Genomic DNA, 20,876 nt, shown 5'->3' on the forward strand with positions numbered 1-20,876 from the left:
AATGATACTATTGTTACTTGTCTTCCTACAAATATATACTTTGCACTTATAGGAGCATGTTTTTACCTTTACAGTTCTTAAAATCCTAACTTAGGATTCTTCCCATCCGTGTAATCCAGCTTTTAATGAAGGATACTCCACTACCTCACAGGTCAGGGCATTTCATCTTAAATAATTCTAATGTTTAACAAACACTTCTATTCTGAGCTTGGTCCTCATTCTGCCTTTTGAGTCTACTCTTTCACAAGAGAAAAGGAAGAAAACGCTTTTTTCTCTGTGCGGTGATCATTCTTATAGTCCATACCTTTTTGTTTTTTTTTTTTAATTTGGAATGGCTAAGATCTCTCATCATTTTACCTATCTTCCATCTATAGAATTTATTAGTCTTTCTTAAAATGGAGCATGGATAGGAACTTTGCTTTTGAAACAGTGTCCTGTGCTGTTACTTGTGCATAAGAAGTCCTTCTGAGAGAATTTGAGACTATTAACAATACATGTAAACCATTGCATTTGCTTTCATTTTTGGCCCTGTTGAAACAGTGATTGAATTGACTGTTGGATCACTGCCCTGGGGTTTTCCCCTTCATTAGTGGCTTAATCTTAAACCAAGTCTGTCCCATCCTGTTACTTTATTCATTAGAATTTAAAAAAATCTAAGTGTTAGACTGCATTTGTCATTAGGATGTTTTCTTATTAACTTTGTAGCGTTCTTAAATTTTGATTCTGTGATTCATGATATTGGCTCTCACCTTTCCTTTGCCTAGTCCTTCTTCCAGCTCTTTCCCAATCCAGTTTTACTCTCTTTTGATCATTATGAAAGTGTTGATGAGGCAGGGTCAGATGCAGAGATATACTATTAGATATCTCCTAGATTGACATCAGTCCATTAATAATCATTTTTTGGATACTTCTATAGAATGTGGTATGAATCATTTTTATTCTTCACATCAAAAGCTGAAAAAAATAATATTCTAGTTTGGTATGTTGAGTTAATATATAGTTTTTTATATACAGTTAATATATGTGGTTTATATAGTTAATATAGTTAATATACATTGTTATAGATGATCTGATAATTTTGGTATATTTTTGGTCTATTTTTCAGTTTTGAAATATTTTAGTATTTGTCTTGGTTTCATTTTACCTATTTAAAAAACATTTCCAGGAAATCCACTTACCCAGGATATATTGAACCTCTATCTGGAACCAGATGGAACAAGAAGGCTACTGAACTATTTGCTTGATAATTTGGCAGGTACTGCAAAAAGAAGTAAGTGGTCATTTGATTAAACCATTTTTTTTCGAAAGACATGTAAGAATATTGTTTAATTTTGTGTTTTATTTTCAACTAGTTTCAACAGAACAACCACCTCCAAGATCTTGGATTATGTTACAAGAACCAGACAGAACACGGCCAACTGGTTGGTAGCCTAATTTTTTAAATCTTATTTTTACTTTTTCTTGTAAACCTAATAGTATTGTTGGTATGCTTTAGATTTTGGGCAGTGTTACAGTAGAATGCTTAAGGTTGATTTGGTTTCGGAGATAGTAACGGAGACTTGTTTACCTGGCCTCTATACCGTGCTATGGAAAGTTTGGTATAAAGCAGTACTTCTCAACCAGAGGCGATTTTATGCCCCAGAGGACATTTGGCAATGCCTGGAGATATTTTTTGATTGTTAACAACTGGTAGAAGTGCTCTTGGCATCTTGTGGCTGGAGATCAGAGGTGCTGCTGTTGAGGAACTCTGCTCTAAAGTATTGATCAATTTCAGTTATAATAAATACACCAAAATCTTTCTATACTGTAAGTTTCCAAACCGTACTGTGTTCCAGATGTATTTGATAATACAAAAGTTTAAGATAACCAAAACACCTATTTGAAAGAGAAATCGAACTAATGACCTCTAATTTCCTTTTAAAACTGTATGAAAATAGTTTGAGCACTTCTGTGATGTGTGCAACAGGATTTGGTCTATTCTTTCACATGAATTAATAGTAGTTGCTCTGTAGAAGAAAAGTAGAGATGCCTGTTAAGCAAACTACCTGTCAGATTTCCACATTCTACATTAACAATTGTTGAAGTGGTGGAGGGAACATAGAAATGAGGGAGCCCTGGTCTTAGAGGCTGAAGGACTTAAGATTGTATTCTGTTAGTTTTTGAACCTTCCTGTGTGTACCTCTGTAGCAGGAAACACATTATTTATTTATATTATAATTTGTTCACATATCTGTCCTTCATTTATTTTCTAACATTATTTATGCCATGTCTGGCATATAGTAGCTTTTCAGTGAATATATATTGAATGAATAAAGTCAAACTTAGCACTTAAGTGAAAATTATTGAAATTAATTATGTTTTTTTTTTTCTGCCACGTGTGTGAATAAGTAAAGTTATCTTTCCTACAGCCTTGTTTTCTGTCATGTGCTATAATGTTCTTTGTGATAAATATGCGACCCGGCAGTTATATGGCTACTGTCCATCATGGGCACTAAATTGGGACTACAGGAAAAAGGCCATTATTCAAGAAATCTTGAGTTGCAATGCTGATGTCATAAGTCTTCAGGTAAGTTATCAGAAGAGCACTTGTTTAAATTGCAGAAATGCCCCAACATTGATCAAGCAAGGAACAGCTTGGGAACGGATTACACTGACACATTTGAAGTCCTAGCTTTAGCAGTTCTTAAAATATGGACTTTTTCTGTATTTAGTGAATTCTGGGAGCATTCACTGCCTGCTGTGCTTTGTAGCAGTGTGCTGCCAAATTAAGCAGATGGGTTAAGCTGGGTTTTAAGTGTTTGCTATGACAGCTAAATGTTTACTTTTTCCTCCCTGATGCCCCTGTACACTATTTTTTAATTGGGTGGCAATGTTACTGAAATTGTGGCACTATCAAGGTATAATTTTGCTTTACTACCAGTGGTAATTGAATAGTTAGGTCAAAGTAGAAAGGGCATTGAAACTTCTCAGTCCAACTCTCATAATAACTTACATGACCTTGGGCAAGTCACTCCTTGTGGTGTGAAATTTGACCTGTGGAGTTCCTGCTACCTCTCTGATTTTTGTTCTATGCCAATTCTAAAATATAAGGAAATATATATGCATGGGGGTGTATGTCCTTCTATTCTTTACTCCTAAACAACAAAGAATTGACCTTATCAACTGGTACCTGTAAAATGACAAGTAGGTGTTCTGATTGGTTTCAGATAAATTACATCGAAAAAATGTAATTCTTCATTCTGCAGATCAGTCCTTTGAAATTCTTTTAAGTTCTTAAACTGTACATATAAAGGTAATGCACAGGACTGATTTTTGTCTTAGGAAATAACTCTGCTATTTACAATTTTTCAGGAGGTTGAAACAGAACAGTATTACAGTTTTTTTCTGGTAGAACTGAAAGAACGTGGCTATAATGGATTCTTTAGTCCTAAATCTAGAGCAAGGACAATGTCAGAACAAGAAAGAAAACATGTTGATGGCTGTGCAATATTCTTTAAGACAGAAAAGTAAGTCATCTTCTTTCTTTCTTTTCTTTTTTTTTTGTCTGAGCCACATGGCACGCAGGATCTTAGTTCCCAGACCAGGCATCGAACCTTGCCTCCTGCAGTGGAAGTGCAGAGTCCTAACTACTGGACCGCCAGGGAATTCCCAGTCATCTTATTTCTTTCTTTTTTTTTTTTTTTTTTTTTTTTGCTGTACACGGGCCTCTCACTGCTGTGGCCTCTCCCGTTGCGGAGCACAGGCTCCGGACACACAGGCTCCGCGGCCATGGCTCGCGGGCCCAGCCGCTCCACGGCATGTGGGATCTTCCGGGATAGGGGCACGAACCCGTGTCCCCTGCATCGGCAGGCGGACTCTCAACCACTGCGCCACCAGGGAAGCCCCATCTTATTTCTTAAAAAGAAAACTTTCTCTGTTTGCAGGATGGGGCCAAGGGAATGGAAATTTGTTGGCAAATAAGAGAATGAGGCGTTACGTTATTACTCAAGAAAACAGTACTGTTGACTTAGAGGGGTTTGTTTTGATTCATCAGAAATAGTGTTTTGGAGGACATGTTGAAAGTGCTGCTGTTTCTTCAGGTGTTTGCTAGGGTTTAACTCCAGTTGTTACTTGAAACACCTTGTAATTGCATTCCCTCTGGGATGGTGGAGAGATTCTTAAGCGTGTACTTAGGAAGAGAATTATTTTAAAATTATAAGATGGAATTTTCCAATGTGAAACCTAAACAGAAGATGACTACATTTTCTTAAGTTGTAAAAGTTTATCGAAGTGTTATTTGTATCCGTAACAGACTGAGAACAACTTAAATGGACATGGGAAGCTTGGTGTTAAGTGGGGAGGATTTTCCATAATGTAATTTACATGCCATCATATCTGTTAAGGAAGTTTGGGAAAATTGCATTTTCCACAAAGCTAATGTCTTGGTATTCTCAATTTTATATTTGTGTGTGTGTTTTTGTTTTTGTTTTAGATTTACTTTGGTTCAGAAACACACTGTTGAATTTAATCAGCTAGCAATGGCAAATTCAGAAGGGTCTGAAGCTATGTTGAACAGAGTCATGACAAAAGATAACATTGGAGTTGCTGTACTGCTAGAACTGCGAAAGGAATTGATTGAAATGTCATGTGAGTGACCTTTCCATTTCCTATGAAATTGACCTCCAAAATTTAATAGAAAACAGAAAATTTGTTACATATTAATAGTCTTGTCTAACACCTGAAGAAACTCAGAATTTAAATCTTAGATTCTAAAACCTTATATCCATTTATCTCTACCGCAAAGCTCAAGATGAGGAAGCATTGCCCAGAAAAGTATTTCAAATCTTAAAAGGCATAAAGCCAAAGGAAAAAAACAGCTTTCTTTTCTCCTCAAGAATTTTTCACATAAAATGCTGAAGGAAATATTAGTTAAAATGACTGCTCAGAGAGAAGAACTCCATACGCTTATATAATTTCTTGGCAACAAGGATATTCTGTATGCTTACTGCTCTTCCTGACCTTTTTAGTCATTATTTTAAAGGTCTTGAGTTTTGGAGAAACGGACCACTTATTTCAAATTAAATGTATGTTTAGAGTGACCATCATGCTAAGAACTGAAACTTCTGTCACCTGAGGAACAGTTGGAAATGGGGATATTTAATCTGAGGGATAGAAAAGATGAAAGATGGAACTTAGTGACTATCTTAAATATATCTTAAGAAAAAGGGTGTCAATTTAATTTTATGATGCTCAATTTAGGACATCTAGAAGACCAGAATTTTTAAGGAGATGGAACTATTTAAAAATCCCAAATAGAATGGGCTGTCTCTGTTCAAGTAGTGAATACCCTATGCTGGAAGTACTCAACTGAGAGGTTAGGTGTCTATTTCTCAGGTTTGTTGTAGGGTAGATTCAGTCATCAGGTGGGAGATTGTTAACTAAATTTTAGGCTTCTTTATTATTCCCAAGATTCTGAGATATTACTTGCTTTCAAACCCTGTGAGCATATATGGGGTTATGGACAGGTTTTGTTTGTTTGTTTTCTTTTTATCTAATATAGCTGGAAAGCCACATCTTGGAACAGAAAAACAACTTATTCTCGTGGCTAATGCTCATATGCACTGGGACCCTGAATACTCTGATGTGAAGTTGGTTCAAACAATGATGTTCCTCTCAGAAGTGAAGAACATCATTGATAAAGCCTCGAGAAGCCTCCAGTCCAGTGCATTGGGAGAATTTGGAACTATTCCACTGGTGTTGTGTGCAGATCTTAATTCTTTGCCGGACTCTGGTAAAAACAAAACCAAACCAAACAATGCTATTTTATATGGAATACTTACTGACTTAAAATGTTTTTGTAGTGTGTTGTTTCTGATAATTCCAAATTTAGTCAAAATGAAAATTCAATTTATAGTGGCAGCTATGAATCAGGTTAAAAAAAATATGTTGTGGAGTAGGGGAACCTTTTGAAAATGAAATGGTATTATGAAAAACCTCAGGAGGAAGGATGTTAATCATCTTCATTAAACACGTAGGTGATAATTTGAAGTAACTTATTAAAGAACATATAATTGTATTTCATTATCCCCAGGTTACATGTAATGCACACTCTGAAAAGGTTATTAAGACAGACTCTTTGGGATTCCAGCATGTGGTAATAAAATCCAGTTTAAATTTGACCATATATTAAAGGATCTCCAGTTTTGGTGGGCTTGATTAGAAAAATACACCTCAGGTGGAAATTGAGATTTTTTTATTTACACAGATCATGCAAGTGATTTTAACAAACAAAGATCAAGAATCTTGATTTTTAATCACAAAGTAGAAGAATACAGAAAGCCTTATTCTTTTTTTTTTTTTTTTTTTTCTTTTTGCGGTATGTGGGCCTCTCACTGTTGTGGCCTCTCCCGTTGCGGAGCACAGGCTCCGGACGCGCAGGCCCAGCGGCCATGGCTCACGGGCCCAGCCGCTCCGCGGCATATGGGATCCTCCCAGACCAGGGCACGAACCCGTATCCCCTGCATCGGCAGGCGGACTCTTAACCACTTGCGCCATCAGGGAGGCCCAGAAAGCCTTATTCTTAAATATACTTTTCCATAGATAGTACAGTGAGTAAAAACCATAGTCCTTGTATTACAAGTCCTTGTATTACTATAAGTCCTTGTACTTACAAACTAAGTATTTCTTTTGATCTTTTAGCTCCTTGTTTATACTTTCTCACATACACAAGAATACTTTTCCATGGACTTACATGCATGCAAGAATGTGCACATTCACACGCTCGGAGTGTTTAAATTCAGTAGCACATCACTGTTCTCACAATAGATGAGAGAATAGATAATAAGTTAGAAACTATGTTAAAATTAGTTTTTAGGGCTTCCCTGGTGGCGCAGTGGTTGAGAGTCTGCCTGCTGATGCAGGGGACACGGGTTCGTGCCCCGGTCCGGGAAGATCCCACATGCCGCGGAGCGGCTTGGCCCATGAGCCATGGCCGCTGAGCCTGTGCGTCCGGAGCCTGTGCTCCGCAATGGGAGAGGCTACAACAGTGAGAGGCCCGTGTACCGCAAAAGAAAAAAATTCGTTTTCAGGGGAAATAAAGGTGTCTAAGATCCATAATTCTTCTTTCAAAGCCATCTGGGGATTACCGGCAATTTCTCTACATGCTTTGCATCCTCTTTTTAGCTACAAAGTATCTGAGGGGCCAAGAGAGACTCTTGTCAAATAATGCAGATCTTAGGACCTATTTCCATGTTGCAAAATATAGTATTTTAATAGCAAACACATGGGAAAATGTCCAGTCTTGTTAACTAATTAAATGAAAGTTAAATATTTTCAGAACCCATCTTATGCTTCGCATATTGGAAAAATAGTGTCCAGGGATGATGAAGTTTGCTCTGTAACTCTTTCAGAGTAGGCTGTGTGTGTGTGTATACATTTTTCATTTTCACCAAGAACTTTATTGAACGGTGTATTCACCGTTTTGTTCTACTACCTTCTGCCATTTTTCAGGCAACTTCATAATTCCATCTTCTCAAAGCTTTTTATCTTTTTGAGCAAAGAACTGTTCCAGGTGCCTTTTACAGTCTTCCAGGGAATTGAAATTTTTTCCATGAAGAGAATTTTGTAAAGATTGAAATCAATGGAAATCCGAAGGTGCAATGCCTAGTGAATATGGCCGATGAATCAGAACTTCCCAGCCAAGCTGAAACAGTTTTTGCCTGGTCATCAGAGAAACATGCGGGTCTTGCATTATCCTGATGGAAGATTATGCGTTTTCTGTTGACTAATTCCAGACGCTTTTTGTCGAGTGCTGCTTTCAGTTGGTCTAATTGGGAGCGGTACTTGTTGGGATTTAATCATTTGGTTTTCCGGAAGGAGCTTATAATAGAGGACTCCCTTCCAATCCCACCATATATACAATATCATCTTCTTTGAATGAAGACCGGCCTTTGGTGTGCTTGGTGATGGTTCATTTTGCTTGCCCCACGATCTTTTCCATTCCACATGGTTGTACAGTATCCACTTTTCATTAGCCATCACAATTTGTTTTAAAAACGGAACATTTTCATTATATTTCGGTAGAGAATCGCACGGGGGAATTGGTCAAGAAGGTTTTTTTCACTTATGTGGAACCCAAAAATCAAAGCAATTAACATAACCAGGCTGGTGCAGATGATTTTCAACGCTTGATTTGGATATTTTGAGTATATCGGCTATCTCCCTCGTGATACAACGTTGATTGTTCTCAATTAATGTCTCTATTTGATCGCTATCAACTTCAACTGATTTACCTGACTGTGGAGCATTATCCAGTGAGAAATCTGCAGCACGAAACTTTGCAAACCACTTTTGACACGTTCAGTCAGTCACAGCACCTTCTCCATACAGTGCACAAATCTTTTTTTTTGCGTTTCAGTTGCATTTTTAACTTTGTTGAAATAATAAGGCATAATATGCTGAAAATGTTGCTTTTTTTCTTCCATCTTCAGTATTGAAATGGCTACACAAAAATTCACCATTTGTGAGAAGTTTTTTTTTTAAATGCATGCTGATATAACTGCTGTCACATACAATCTAACAGAATTGTTTCGAATGAAGTTAAGTGCTGCTACTGGAGCCATCTTACGGAAAACACTGAAAGAACTTTTTGGCCAACCCAATGTATATTTAGGCACAATTAATCCTAATCTTGGTATTTTATACTAAGCATAGCAGAAACCTACATACTAAGATGTTGATTATAGTATTCATTTTTTAAGGTAGAAATAACATGAATTTAAAAGAATAAGGAACTAGCTTAACAAATACTATACATCAGCCCAGTTGTATTATGCAATCATTAAAAAAAATAATTGAGAAGACATATGAGCATAAGTTCATGTGATACAGTATAGAATATTCAGTATACTATGATTAGAACCATGTAAAAATGGGCTTATACAAGTTTTGGCAAATGTGAAAAACAATGAAACATTTTAGAAAGTGGGAATACGTGTGATTTAAAACTTTACTACTGAATTATGTTTTTAGTTATGTATTGTACACTGTGTATGATACTTGACAGTGCAAAAAGTACATTTATTTTCATTATAGGTGTTGTGGAATATTTGAGCACTGGTGGAGTAGAAACAAATCATAAAGACTTTAAGGAACTGAGATATAATGAAAGTCTTACAAACTTCAGCTGTAATGGGAAAAATGGGACAACCAATGGAAGGATCACTCATGGTTTCAAGTTAAAGAGTGCCTATGAGAGTGGCCTGATGCCTTACACCAATTACACGTTTGATTTTAAGGTGAGTTTTGAGATAATAAACTTTTTTTTTTTTTTTTTTTTTTTTTGCTGTACGCGGGCCTCTCACTGCTGTGGCCTCTCCCGTTGCGGAGCACAGGCTCCGGACACACAGGCTCCGCGGCCATGGCTCGCGGGCCCAGCCGCTCCGCGGCATGTGGGATCTTCCGGGATCGGGGCACAAACCCGTGTCCCCTGCATCGGCAGGCGGACTCTCAACCACTGCGCCACCAGGGAAGCCCGATAATAAACTTTTAAAGCCTTCATTTTTTTAAAGTGTCTTATAACTTTATGATGGCTTTAAACGTTAATGCCCAGAATGGAATTAAGCCATCTCAAACTAGTTGACAGCAGCATTCTTTTATTACTCTTAATGTAGAATTCCATGTGATTAGAGTCCCATCCCTACTTTATAGATACCTATTAGAATCATTTCCAAGGTAAGAAATAAGATGAAATAATGATAATAAATCCTGAGTTAACTGTCACCTTTTTGAGGCAATTATTTTTTTTTTATAGGCTCATTACTAACAGCTGGATATGCAGGGCCATCGCATTTAATTTGCTGTCAGTTGAGATGAGGTGTTCCATCTCTATTTCAGTTTAACTGAAACTGTAATACTTGAGAACCAAAATGTCTTTTATTATTAGCCATTTTTAAATTTCTAATATATATATTATTTATATGCCTTGTTACACAATTAATGGATTACAATATGGAGCCTTTTCCTTAGTAATTCTCCTCATTTTTATTATCTGTGGTTGTTTAGGACTTGTGTTCACCTGTCCTTTTTAGCTACCTTTTGCATTTATGCTCTCTAAAATCCTAATTTTCCATTGCTAACCTGCTGAGAAAATAATCATTCAGGTTAGATTGTCTATTAGAATAGTGTAAGTACTTGTGGTAACTGGTTCTTAATTTTAGAGTGGAGGTTGTTTAGACTCCTTTGAGAAACTGTTGCAAACTGACAATTTTTTTTTATTTGGCTTTGGAGGATCCACAGTACTGTAGATAATGATTTAACCCTGGGAACAGATGAGTGTGTAGAGTTGAAGAGAGACTGGAGTAGACTGGGGAAAACTGACATGTAAATGACAGTAACCAGAGAGGTGGAAAACCAGGACAGTATAGGGACTTAAATGCCAAGGAAAGAAAGCCTTTCTAGGGAAAGAGGTGTGTGTGTTAAGCTTCAGAAAGATATTGATAAGATTTGTTTCACTGGAGAGCTAGTTAGAGAAACTAGAATATCATGAGTTGGAGAATAACTGAGCAATGAGGTAGGAAAAACCAACTTCTAGATTCTTATTTCAAGCAGGTTGATTGAAGAAGAGGTGAGGGTGATAACTAAAAGGTGGGAGAGATTAGGGATTTTTTTTTTCCTCTTGTTCCTGTTCCTGATAGAAAGTTAGGAAGAAGACTCTTGAACATGCTTAAATGCTCTTGGCCAGGAGCATGTAAAGGAGAGTCTGAAGTTATAGGGAGGAAGTTACAGGGAGGAAAGGAGCAAACCAAGAGTAACCTAGCTGTGTGCCAGATGCTGTGCCTCGGTACTGTTGAGGGTGTTGAGAGCAGAGACAGTCTGGCCCTCGTGGAATCATGATCTGGTGGGAGAGATAGGTCTCAACCACACAAATGAGTATATAGTTACACCTTGGGGAGTGCGTTAGCAAGGGAAAAGAATCAGAGGTGATAGGAGCTATTAAGTGGGTGAGGGCAGGATTTAGGAAGGCCTTGGGAAAGTGATTAAACTTGGCACTTGAAGGTTGAGAAGGAGCTAGCCAGTTGACAAGTAGAAGAAAGTGTTCCAGACATGTGTGGAGGCCCTGGGGCAGGACAGAGCTTGGCGCCTACAAGGAATGTACCCCACTTCACACCGCACCTCCCTACTCCCCAAAGAGGGCTAGTGTGACAGTGGAGTAGTGAGCAAGGAAAAGTGTCACAAATTAAGTTAGGAAAGAGAAGCAGAGGTCCTATCATGAGGGATCCTTTAGGTCTTGTTAAAGATTTTGAACAGATCCAGATAGGAGGAAGAATGATTATCATGCCTAAACTTTCTTCATTCTCACATTTGGGGATGCCATTTGGTTTATGTAGTATTGCATTTTCCTACAGGCTTGTAAGTTTTTTGTTTGACTCTAAGGATATGTCTTGAAAGTTCTCAGTATTCAAGTGTTATCTTATATGGGGCCTTGTCTTTTTTTTCTTTTTGCCTTCTGTTTTTCAGGGTATAATTGACTACATCTTCTATTCTAAACCTCAGCTGAACACTTTAGGCATCCTGGGACCTCTGGACCACCATTGGCTAGTTGAGAACAATATCAGCGGCTGCCCACACCCACTCATCCCCTCTGACCACTTCTCACTTTTTGCACAACTGGAGCTCTTACTGCCTTTCCTGCCCCAAGTTAACGGCATTCACCTTCCTGGCAGGAGGTAGTCAAGTACCTTCAGAGGATGACCTCAGTTTCACTCGTAAACTCGTAAAAAATCTGAATATAGGGGAGTGAGGTATGGCCACTAGGGATTTTTTTTTCTTAATGATGATTTGAGTTTTCAATCTGATTATTTGATAAGGATATAGTATGAAAGCCAGGTGCTAGCAAACAGACAAATTCTGAGCCCGATATGCTTTATATACTGTTAGACAGGGACTGGTGTGTTTGCACCTATCTTTAATTTGTTACAAGTAATTTTCCTGTTTCTTCTATCCAATATAATATTTTCATGCCTTGAAATAGGAAAATGTTTGAACAGCATATTCTCTTTGCACAGAAATCTGTAGCACTACTTTTTTGAGGCCAGTAATAACATCCAGAGATCATTCTTCCATACTTTACTCCCTCCTTTTTCAGACTTGTTTGTAAAATATAGAATTTAAATTTAGCCTTTATGATTGTATATGATCCACAGAAGACCTGATTTATGAAATTTTGTACTAAAAAAATCAGATTTGGAAATGATTGTATTGTAATCTAAGGCTAAGTTTTTTTTACCTGTTTCATGTGTTATAAAGGCCAGCTTGTAAAAGAAGTTGCAACAGACTTTCTCTGCTGATGATTTGCACTGTTAGGGTTTTGTTAGCCCTTTTGTACTACTTTGTTTTTAAATTGAGAACATTGCTCTTTAAATCTAAATCTGTTTAAAGTTTAGGACATTTTCTTGGACCAGAGGCAACTTACCCATGAATTCCTGGGTTTTTACAAAAAGCTATCTACCAGGACAGATAAGCTGAGCAGTGAATGATCTGTAGGCATTATGGACTGAATGTAATGGTTGATATATGTACATTCTGATATTTTTAAATCCTCAGCTTTTTTAAGTTACAAAATTACAGCTGCTTAGGGACAGCTTCTTAACTCCTTTTTGAGACACTTCCTGTCCTCTCCACCGTGCCTGCCTGAATTTGTTCTCACCAAGCACTGCCTGTGCATGCAGAGAAAATCTGTGCATCCTCTTTTATATTTTTAAATACTGTTTAACATTTGTCAGAGTTTTATGAAAATGCTTTTGTATGGGCTGTGGCTTTTTTTCCATTGTGAAGCATTGAATATCACATTTTGGAACATGTTCATAGGGTGGGTCCCTGGGTCTTTACTTACCAGACCCAAGCACTGCTTCTTGGTGTCATTGCACAGTGCTGTTCGTCACCCAGAGTACTACTATCATGTGAATTCTTTTTGTTTTCTGTGTATTCCTTAGTTTCCATGTTTTTTAGAAATCATGCCTTTAAAAAAAAAAAAGTAATTTTCCGTTTATGAAGCAGTATAAAATAAATGAGATGTATTTTCAAAACAGGTCCCTAAGACAATACTTCAGATCATTTTAAAAGTGACTAAGTCATTTTAACATGTCAACCAAGATAAAAGTTATATTATACCTTGTATTTTGCCCATAGTGCTGTTAGTAGAGATTAAAGCCAGCTTTAACTTTGCAAAGTTAACTCCTATATGTTCTGTTCTCATTCATTCATTCTCTCAAAAAAATCAAATGAATTCACAGGGAACTTGGTCTAACTGCTTTTGTTTCAACTGCAGGCAGGGGAGCAAAAGGGCACCATGTATGTGAGCATTAAGAAAAGAAATTGTTGAATGTTAATAACAGTTTTTATACAGAGAGTGAGTCATTTTGGATAATGACTTAAAATTTTATGAAAAATGTTTAGCACTTAAATGTGCTTATTCTGTTTTTAAGAGAAAATAAAATCACATACTGTTTAAGTAAATGATTCTTTTTTTTTTTTTTTCTTTTTCTTTAAAAAAAAGAAAAAATTCTCCAAAAGGTTTTGATCTTGAATCTTTGTCTGGGACCTGGTTTTTCCTTTGAAGGTTTTTTTTTTTTTTTTTTTTTAACATTTTGTTGTGATGGTATTTTATTTTTTGCTTTTTGTTTTAAGTTGTGCTGGCACCGAACACATCCAGTTTATAGTCAGTATATTGGAAAGCTGGTATTACTGATATAGAACCAATGCATAACTTTTATGGGGTTTCTTTTTGGGTTTTTTGTTTTGTTTGTAAAGTGTGAATAAAAGGTGTGTTTACTCATTTATCCTAAACACTGTGTTGGTAATGTGCATCATGACAATTTCCAGCAAGGGCAAGCTGGAGCTGGTTGGACTGATGAGATGAAGGAAACTGCTTTTCCTATGATCTGCATTATGTAATAACAGGTCCAGAGAGCTTTATGGAAGGGGAAGGGGAGAAGCACTGTTTATGGAGGATATATTCTTTTCATAGATGCTGGAACTAGAGTGCACTTGTTAGATGCTAAAGGTTTGAGCTTTACACAAAGTGTTTTCATCTGTGTTTGTTATTGTCTACAAAATATTTGAATTTGGGGGCAGCATAGTAAGATATAATGGCCTGTTACATCTTGAAAATATTTGTTCTTGCCTCTTCTAGGCAGACTGCATTCTGTGGCAGACTACCTTCTGTGGGTCAGTTTGAACAGCTTCTCCACCTTATTAGATTAGATAAATTGAACCAAGAGTGCAGATTTACAACTGTAACCTTTAAAAGAGAGAAAAATATTTTAAGTCTATAGGGAATAAATGGTCACACCAAAATAGACTGTTAAGCAAGATTTTGTGTTTTAAATATTTTCTGTGTCCTGAGTAATTTCCAATAATCCGTACTCCCTAAAATGCAATAAAAACTAGTATGTTTTCACAGTATAGGTTTTCTTCAAAAATTCTGTAACAAATATATTTAATGTGGTGTTGCCATAATGTAATTTCAGTATTCTTACTGGATAAATCCATTTTATGAATGTTTTACAGAAAATTTGGGGTATATATTCTGTTTTTAATGATCAGAAATTTGGAGGCGCTCAGTTCCTTGTAAATCTCTTGAAGTACAGTTTACTGTATTAGTGATAATTATTTATGCTTTAAGAATTTAAACAATGTTCATCAAAATTAATTTATGGCATAATTTAAACTAAAGTTGTAGAAATAAATTGTTGATTACAACTTTAATAGTCCTAGAAGATAGGCAGGGAACATCTCCAAGAAATGTGCTTTTATTTTTACTTGATTTGGTGACAGCCAGGAAAACTTATTTTGAGTTAGCACTTTGAAACCTAAGGACATTATTAAATTGGGTGGAATGCACTTCTAAATGTTGAAATTAAAATTTCAAAGCTCTTAAAAGATTTCCGGTTTTCAATAATAAATTCCAATTTTAGTATTCCATTTTTTTACTATTTAAACTTATGGAATTAGTTTCCATAGTGACTTTTAAGGTTTTGGGGTCATGCTATATAAGTATAAAAGCCAACCTAAGTAAAACAGTTATAGCAATTTGCTCTTTTAATGAACCAATAAGAATAGCCGTACAAATGCTGCAGATAATTCAAAGAAAACCTTTAGCAAGTGTTTCTCCCCTACTTGTAAACAGTATTTTGAGATGTTCACTTTGCTCTTCTTCTTGGTTACATAAATTTTAGTAACCAGTATGTTGAAGTAGTGTTTAAAATAGAATATCTAGTCTTTATTTACAGTACATTAAATTGTGTAATGCACTGGACTAAGTTTTGTTTACCATTCATGTAACAAAACCCAGCACATTATCTGCACTAAGCTCAAAGAATGTCCCATTTGCCTAGGCAGCTCTTTGATAAGGGTAATGGGAAACTGAATATGACCTATGGACTGGCGGTAACAAGGGCTTTTACTCTTCTTTTCAGTGGAACCTTCTTGGTCAAATTGTAACTAGCTAGTATTATATTTATATACAGGGTCTCTTTTCTTTACCGATGTATTTTCCTACTCATAGTCAACCAATAAATTCAATTATCTGTTTCAAATATTTTTAAAGTGTAATTTGTATAGCTGTAGTATTGAGGTTTGAGAAAATATGTGTTAATCAGCAGACCACCTATTTAAAATTCTGAGTCATCTGGGACAGGGTTATAACTCACCCTTTGAAAGGGAAGAGTGAACAGGGACAGTGCCATGATATAGGAAGACGGTGTAAACTTAAGGATCTCCTTATTGGCTGTGGTATTCTGTATAACACTCATATCTTTGCCAAAGTTCAATTTTATATTTAGGCAACTGATGATCCTTTTGTATTTAGGATTTTTGTTGTTGTTACCATATACCTCATAATATAAGAAATGGGCTCATGTGTCTTTCATCCTTTGGAAGGAGGCTGACATATTTTGAATAAATGCTTTTAATACAGTAGCAAACATTGTATCGGTGGGGTTATATTAATTCATTAAATGTTTTAATTGTTACATGTATAGTTTGTTGTATATATAAACTTTAAAATTGTCTGACTTCCCAACTCTTCAGAGCATTGAGTCTGTTTTTAGAAACTACTTCTTTAACAACTAAATGTAAATTTTTATATAGATGCTGGGAAAAAAATCCTTTAAAATCACAACACAATTAGATCAAATGAATGTTTGCTCAGATGTCCAGTTTTTAAAGTAGGCATTTTCTACCTGATCCTTAATATATAATTTTATCTCTCTAAGAGAAGTCTTGTTCTTCCTTATGATTGCCAAAAAAATGTTGTAGAAGTTAATGAAATATGCCCATATTTATAAATTCTAGTTAATGTTCTGTAGAGGAACAAGTATCTAAGGAAACATGAACTGAAATGTATATGCAATAAAGTTTTTAGGTTTTAGGTAAAAATGTTACATATATTGAGAATTCCCTTCTTTAAGTGTTATTTATGTATTCAAATTTAAATTGAGTTTAAAATAAGCTTTCATAAATACTTTAAAGGCAATTTTAATATACAGGTTATATATTATAAGAATCCTATAGAAGATAGTTTTTACTAGAATTTTACAAGAATTTTAGGCTATTTCTGTAAGTTAATAATTTGCTCCAAATAATGAAAAATGTTCTAAATAGATTGTTCCTCAAATGAGTCTAACCAGCTAGTCTATAGCTAGGAATTGAGAAGACTGCTGGATTACCAGGTGACTTGAAGACCAGTTTCTACAGTTACTTTAGCAACATTGACAGTTTAAATCAAATGAGTAGGGATATGTCCATTTTCTCATTTTCTTTGAACTGCACACTTCAGTTCACTCTAATCTACTCAAAAGCTATTAAATTATTTTGGGCCCGTTGTAAGAAACTTTGTTCGCTATACCAATGTGACTGGAGGTGGTGGTCTCAAGAGCTTCTACTGCCATATACTTTTCAGGCTTACTAGCAAAGTGAATTTAAGCTGTGGGGTCCCAGAGAGCCAACTCAGCATGACTGCTTCATTAATTTATTAATGGCCTTTTAAAATATTAATTTTTTTATTATTATTTTTTGCGGAACGCGGGCCTCCCCCGCCGCAGAGCACAGGCTCCGGACGCGCAGGCCCAGCGGCCACGGCCCACGGGCCCAGCGCTCCACGGCATGCGGGATCCCCCTGGACCGGGGCACGAACCCACGTCCCCCGCATCGGCAGGTGGACCCCCAACCACTGCGCCACCAGGGAAGCCCTATAATGGCTTTTGACTGCCAACCCTATAGCCCTGGTGATTTCAGTATCCCCCCTTCATGGCAGTCCTGCTGGTGCTATTTTTTTCCAAGCTTTGTGTAATTCTTGAAAGCCTGATCCATGAAAGACATTGAAAAGGGACGCTGGTGTGATCAAATTCAGGGAGAAGAAAGCTGCAAAATGCAGGACTTGCTTTCCTTTTAATATTCATACTGATGCAGGTGGCTGCTTCTCAGGGCAATGATGTAGGTGTGAGGGGTATATGCTCACATTCTGAGCTTTATATAGGGAGTTACCATCTCCCCTCCCCATTAACATGATGCTTGCTAGTGGTGACTTTGAACAGACCTGATGAGTGGGAGGACTATATGTAATTAGTCCATTGCGATGAATCAGAGTTGTCCTTAATCTACTTTTCCTAGTCACCATACTGATCAATACTTATTTAGAATTTCTTCTTGTCAGACACTATGTTTAGGTTGGAAATAGAGATTTATCAGACGTTCTCTGACTTCAGGTTGTTCATTGGTCATTATAATCTAGTGTTATAATGTGCTGAAGATACACCAGGTATGGAGGGAGCAAATCTCTACATGGGTCTGTAAAGCCTTCCAGGTGACTGTAGAACTGGTTTTGAAGGACTAAGAACTTGCTTACTGGATGAATAATAGGAGCTGTATTAAATGCCTTTGTGAAATGTGTATAGCTATGAATGGAATGGATTTTGAACATCATGAGGGTCTTTCAGTGGGGAGTGCACTAATGGAGTGTCTGGAACACAGTGGGCACCTTTGAACTTTGAACCATGTACTAAAGTATGAACTTCATCCTGTAGGTGGTGGTAAAGAACCACACAGGGTTTTTTTTTTTTTTTTTGCGGTATGTGGGCCTCTCACTGTTGTGGCCTCCCCCATTGCGGAGCACAGGCTCCGGATGCGCAGGCCCAGCGGCCATGGCTCACGGGCCCAGCCGCTCCGCGGCATATGGGATCCTCCCAGACTGGGGCACGAACCCGTATCCCCTGCATCGGCAGGCGGACTCTCAACCACTGCGCCACCAGGGAGGCCCCACACAGGGTTTTAAATGGGAGTAGCATTACCCAATTTGTGTTTAGAAAGGTCACTCTAGCAGTGTTGTGGAGGGTGGATTAAGACAATGACTATTAGCTGGTTTCTGATGTGGTCCAGTTGACAGATGATAAGCTGAGGACAGCTTGCAGAGCAGTAAGAGTAGAAAGGAAGGGAAACTTGACACATTCAGGAAATAGAATCAATAAAAACCTTGATTCCTGCCTCATTCATGGGAGAAAAGACAGGTAAGTGAGTTTTGCTCATTCATTATTTCCATTAGGCAAATCCTGACTCAACATCTGTTATGTCTTTATCACCAAGGCCCTTGTTTTTCCTTTACTGACCTCACAAAAACATTTAGTCAAACAAATTTGTTTCTCAAACTGCATTTTACTTCATTTCCCATTATAATTCATTCAGATTTTAGTCTGCAAGAGAGATCCAATGTGCCCCTACTAGACAGTTAAGTAATTCTGGAAAATAATAAAAGATAGCACTTGATGCTAATTTGATTATTTCAGCCTGTTTCCTTTAGGCTTTTTTTTTTTTTTAGGCTTTTTTGTATACTTGTAAATGCCTTATGTGTAAAAAGACTGTCAGAGATCACTAGGTAAGATTATTCATTAGAAGATGCTTCTATAGAGAAGTACATAAATGGAAGGAATCCAGCAATTCTAAACCCACTTAAGTTTCCCCTCATGCAATGAATTAGACTGTGTTGTTCAATATGGTACCCTCTAACCACATGGCTTTTGAGCACTTGAAATATGGCTAGTGTGAATGGAACTGTAAAATGGTTTTTGTTAAATGAAACTTTTGATAGGACCATATTTCCCTTTATCTGTTGCATTGTGTAAGATAAGGGATCAGTGTATTGCTTGTTTGTATTAGGCATAAACACATCACCAGTTGATGTCAAAGAATTGGTTCCATTCTAACAATGATTTACTAACCAAAGTAATGTGTTCATTTGATATTTTATTCAAACAGCATGAGTTACTGTGCCTATGTAAGTCACAATTAGTAATTAAATTGAGATACCTATATTCATTTTAATACAATTGAATTATGTTTTCTAGTTCAAAAGTATGAACAAATTATTAAGTTTAAAATCAGTTCTACTGATACAGAACTGAGCTAGTACCACAACTGGAAAAGACTGGAAGATAATATCATGAATTTTATGATGAATGATTATTGCAATATGCTGCACCAGAGCAGAAGAAAAACTATGTAAAAAATAATAATAAAGTGAACAATATTAAGATACATTTTCTTCAAATGCATATTGAGTTTAATGTTTCAACAGTCAAAAAAGAATAGATGAAATTAATCACCTGAAATCAAAAGTCCAACAAAGTTTTTAAACAGTTTATAACAGGATAAGAGCTTATATACTTGGCCAGCTATAAAAGAGCTTGTATTCGTGCACAGAAAAAGATTTTTCTGTTGGATTTGTGATTTCTGTTATGGAAATTTTGTTAGAAAATTACGAGGAAAAGACAGTGTTTTACAAAAATGAAATATCTTCAGTTAAGCCAGCAACTACCTATAGAATATAAGACCTTTCTAATAGTACTAAAGATTAGTTGATTCAAAATTGAAAAACTGAAACTATGTTATCTTTAGATGAGCTGTGATGTAAAAGACACTGCCCAGTTAATACTTTGTATGCTTTGTATTAAAGGAGTTCCAAATTTACAAAAAAATATGAATTCTCAGCCTAAAAAAAAAAAATCACTTGTGGCATGTTTTTGCATCTTTGACATCTGCAGAAGAATTTTGCTAGATACAAAGAAAAAACTATCACTACAGAAAGTGCTTCTGCTATGTTAGGTCAAAAATCTGGATCTCTTGGAATTTTTTAATGAGCCTGGATTTCTCTTACTGTTTTGTTTCACCTAATGATGCTTATTGCAAATAAGTTTTCTGAAACAGACTCTTTGAAAAGTGTCACCATTGTTAAAATTGATCAGTATATAGATTCAAATCCAGGAACCATAACCAGTTTGTGATAAAAGACAACAATCTTGTCTTCCTTACTAATGCTCATTGGTTGAATTATTAAGATGTTTTAACAATGGTTTACATTCCTATTCCAGTTTCAGATTTTCTTGCAACAAAAGGAATGCCAAGTACTCAGTAATCAAGAACAAAACATGTCAGTGTAATACTTTCTTGCTGATACCACACTGTATATGAGTAAACCAAAATTAAAACTCCAAGGAAAGGAAAAGCTTGTCACCTTCACAGGTAGGTACAAAAGTTTAGTTGAAATTGAAGCATCATGATACGGATCAAGAAATGCTGATTTTGCATAGTTTCTGACATTATAAATTTTCATTGTAATTAGCATTTTGTAAATTTGCTGCAAAAGCTACCAGGAAAATTTGAAAAACACTTAGTTGATATTGAATAAGCTTAGAGTTGCTTTTGAAATTATGCAAATACCCCTCCCTTTGAATTTGATTTAATCTAGAGTTGACACAAGAATTAGTACTTGAGCAGAAAAGTTCTTTACTTGGAGAGAAATTGATAACTTTTTGCTAAAATGTTAAATAGGTTCATATAAAAACATT

At 36.3% G+C, this 20,876-nt stretch overlaps 1 protein-coding gene across 5 annotated transcripts in view; it reads left to right on the forward strand.

Moving 5' to 3' along the window:
* The window catches only part of CNOT6 (CCR4-NOT transcription complex subunit 6), a 66,311-nt gene extending 53,099 nt beyond the window's left edge, over positions 1-13,212 (forward strand). For 3 of the 5 annotated variants that reach the window (XM_060095062.1, XM_060095065.1, XM_060095067.1), the window contains 8 exons: positions 1,166-1,270; positions 1,353-1,421; positions 2,409-2,566; positions 3,352-3,506; positions 4,472-4,626; positions 5,540-5,770; positions 9,073-9,275; positions 11,497-13,212. In XM_060095062.1, the coding sequence (XP_059951045.1) occupies positions 1,166-1,270; positions 1,353-1,421; positions 2,409-2,566; positions 3,352-3,506; positions 4,472-4,626; positions 5,540-5,770; positions 9,073-9,275; positions 11,497-11,709 (1,289 nt within the window). In that variant the 3' untranslated portion in view covers positions 11,710-13,212. The remainder of the gene's footprint in view (positions 1-1,165; positions 1,271-1,352; positions 1,422-2,408; positions 2,567-3,351; positions 3,507-4,471; positions 4,627-5,539; positions 5,771-9,072; positions 9,276-11,496) is intronic. The other 2 variants (XM_060095064.1, XM_060095063.1) reach the window with 2 other exon arrangements.
* Positions 13,213-20,876: the final 7,664 nt, after the last annotated feature.

The sequence above is a fragment of the Mesoplodon densirostris genome, chromosome 3, assembly GCF_025265405.1.
Source record: "Mesoplodon densirostris isolate mMesDen1 chromosome 3, mMesDen1 primary haplotype, whole genome shotgun sequence".
NCBI lineage: Eukaryota > Metazoa > Chordata > Mammalia > Artiodactyla > Ziphiidae > Mesoplodon > Mesoplodon densirostris.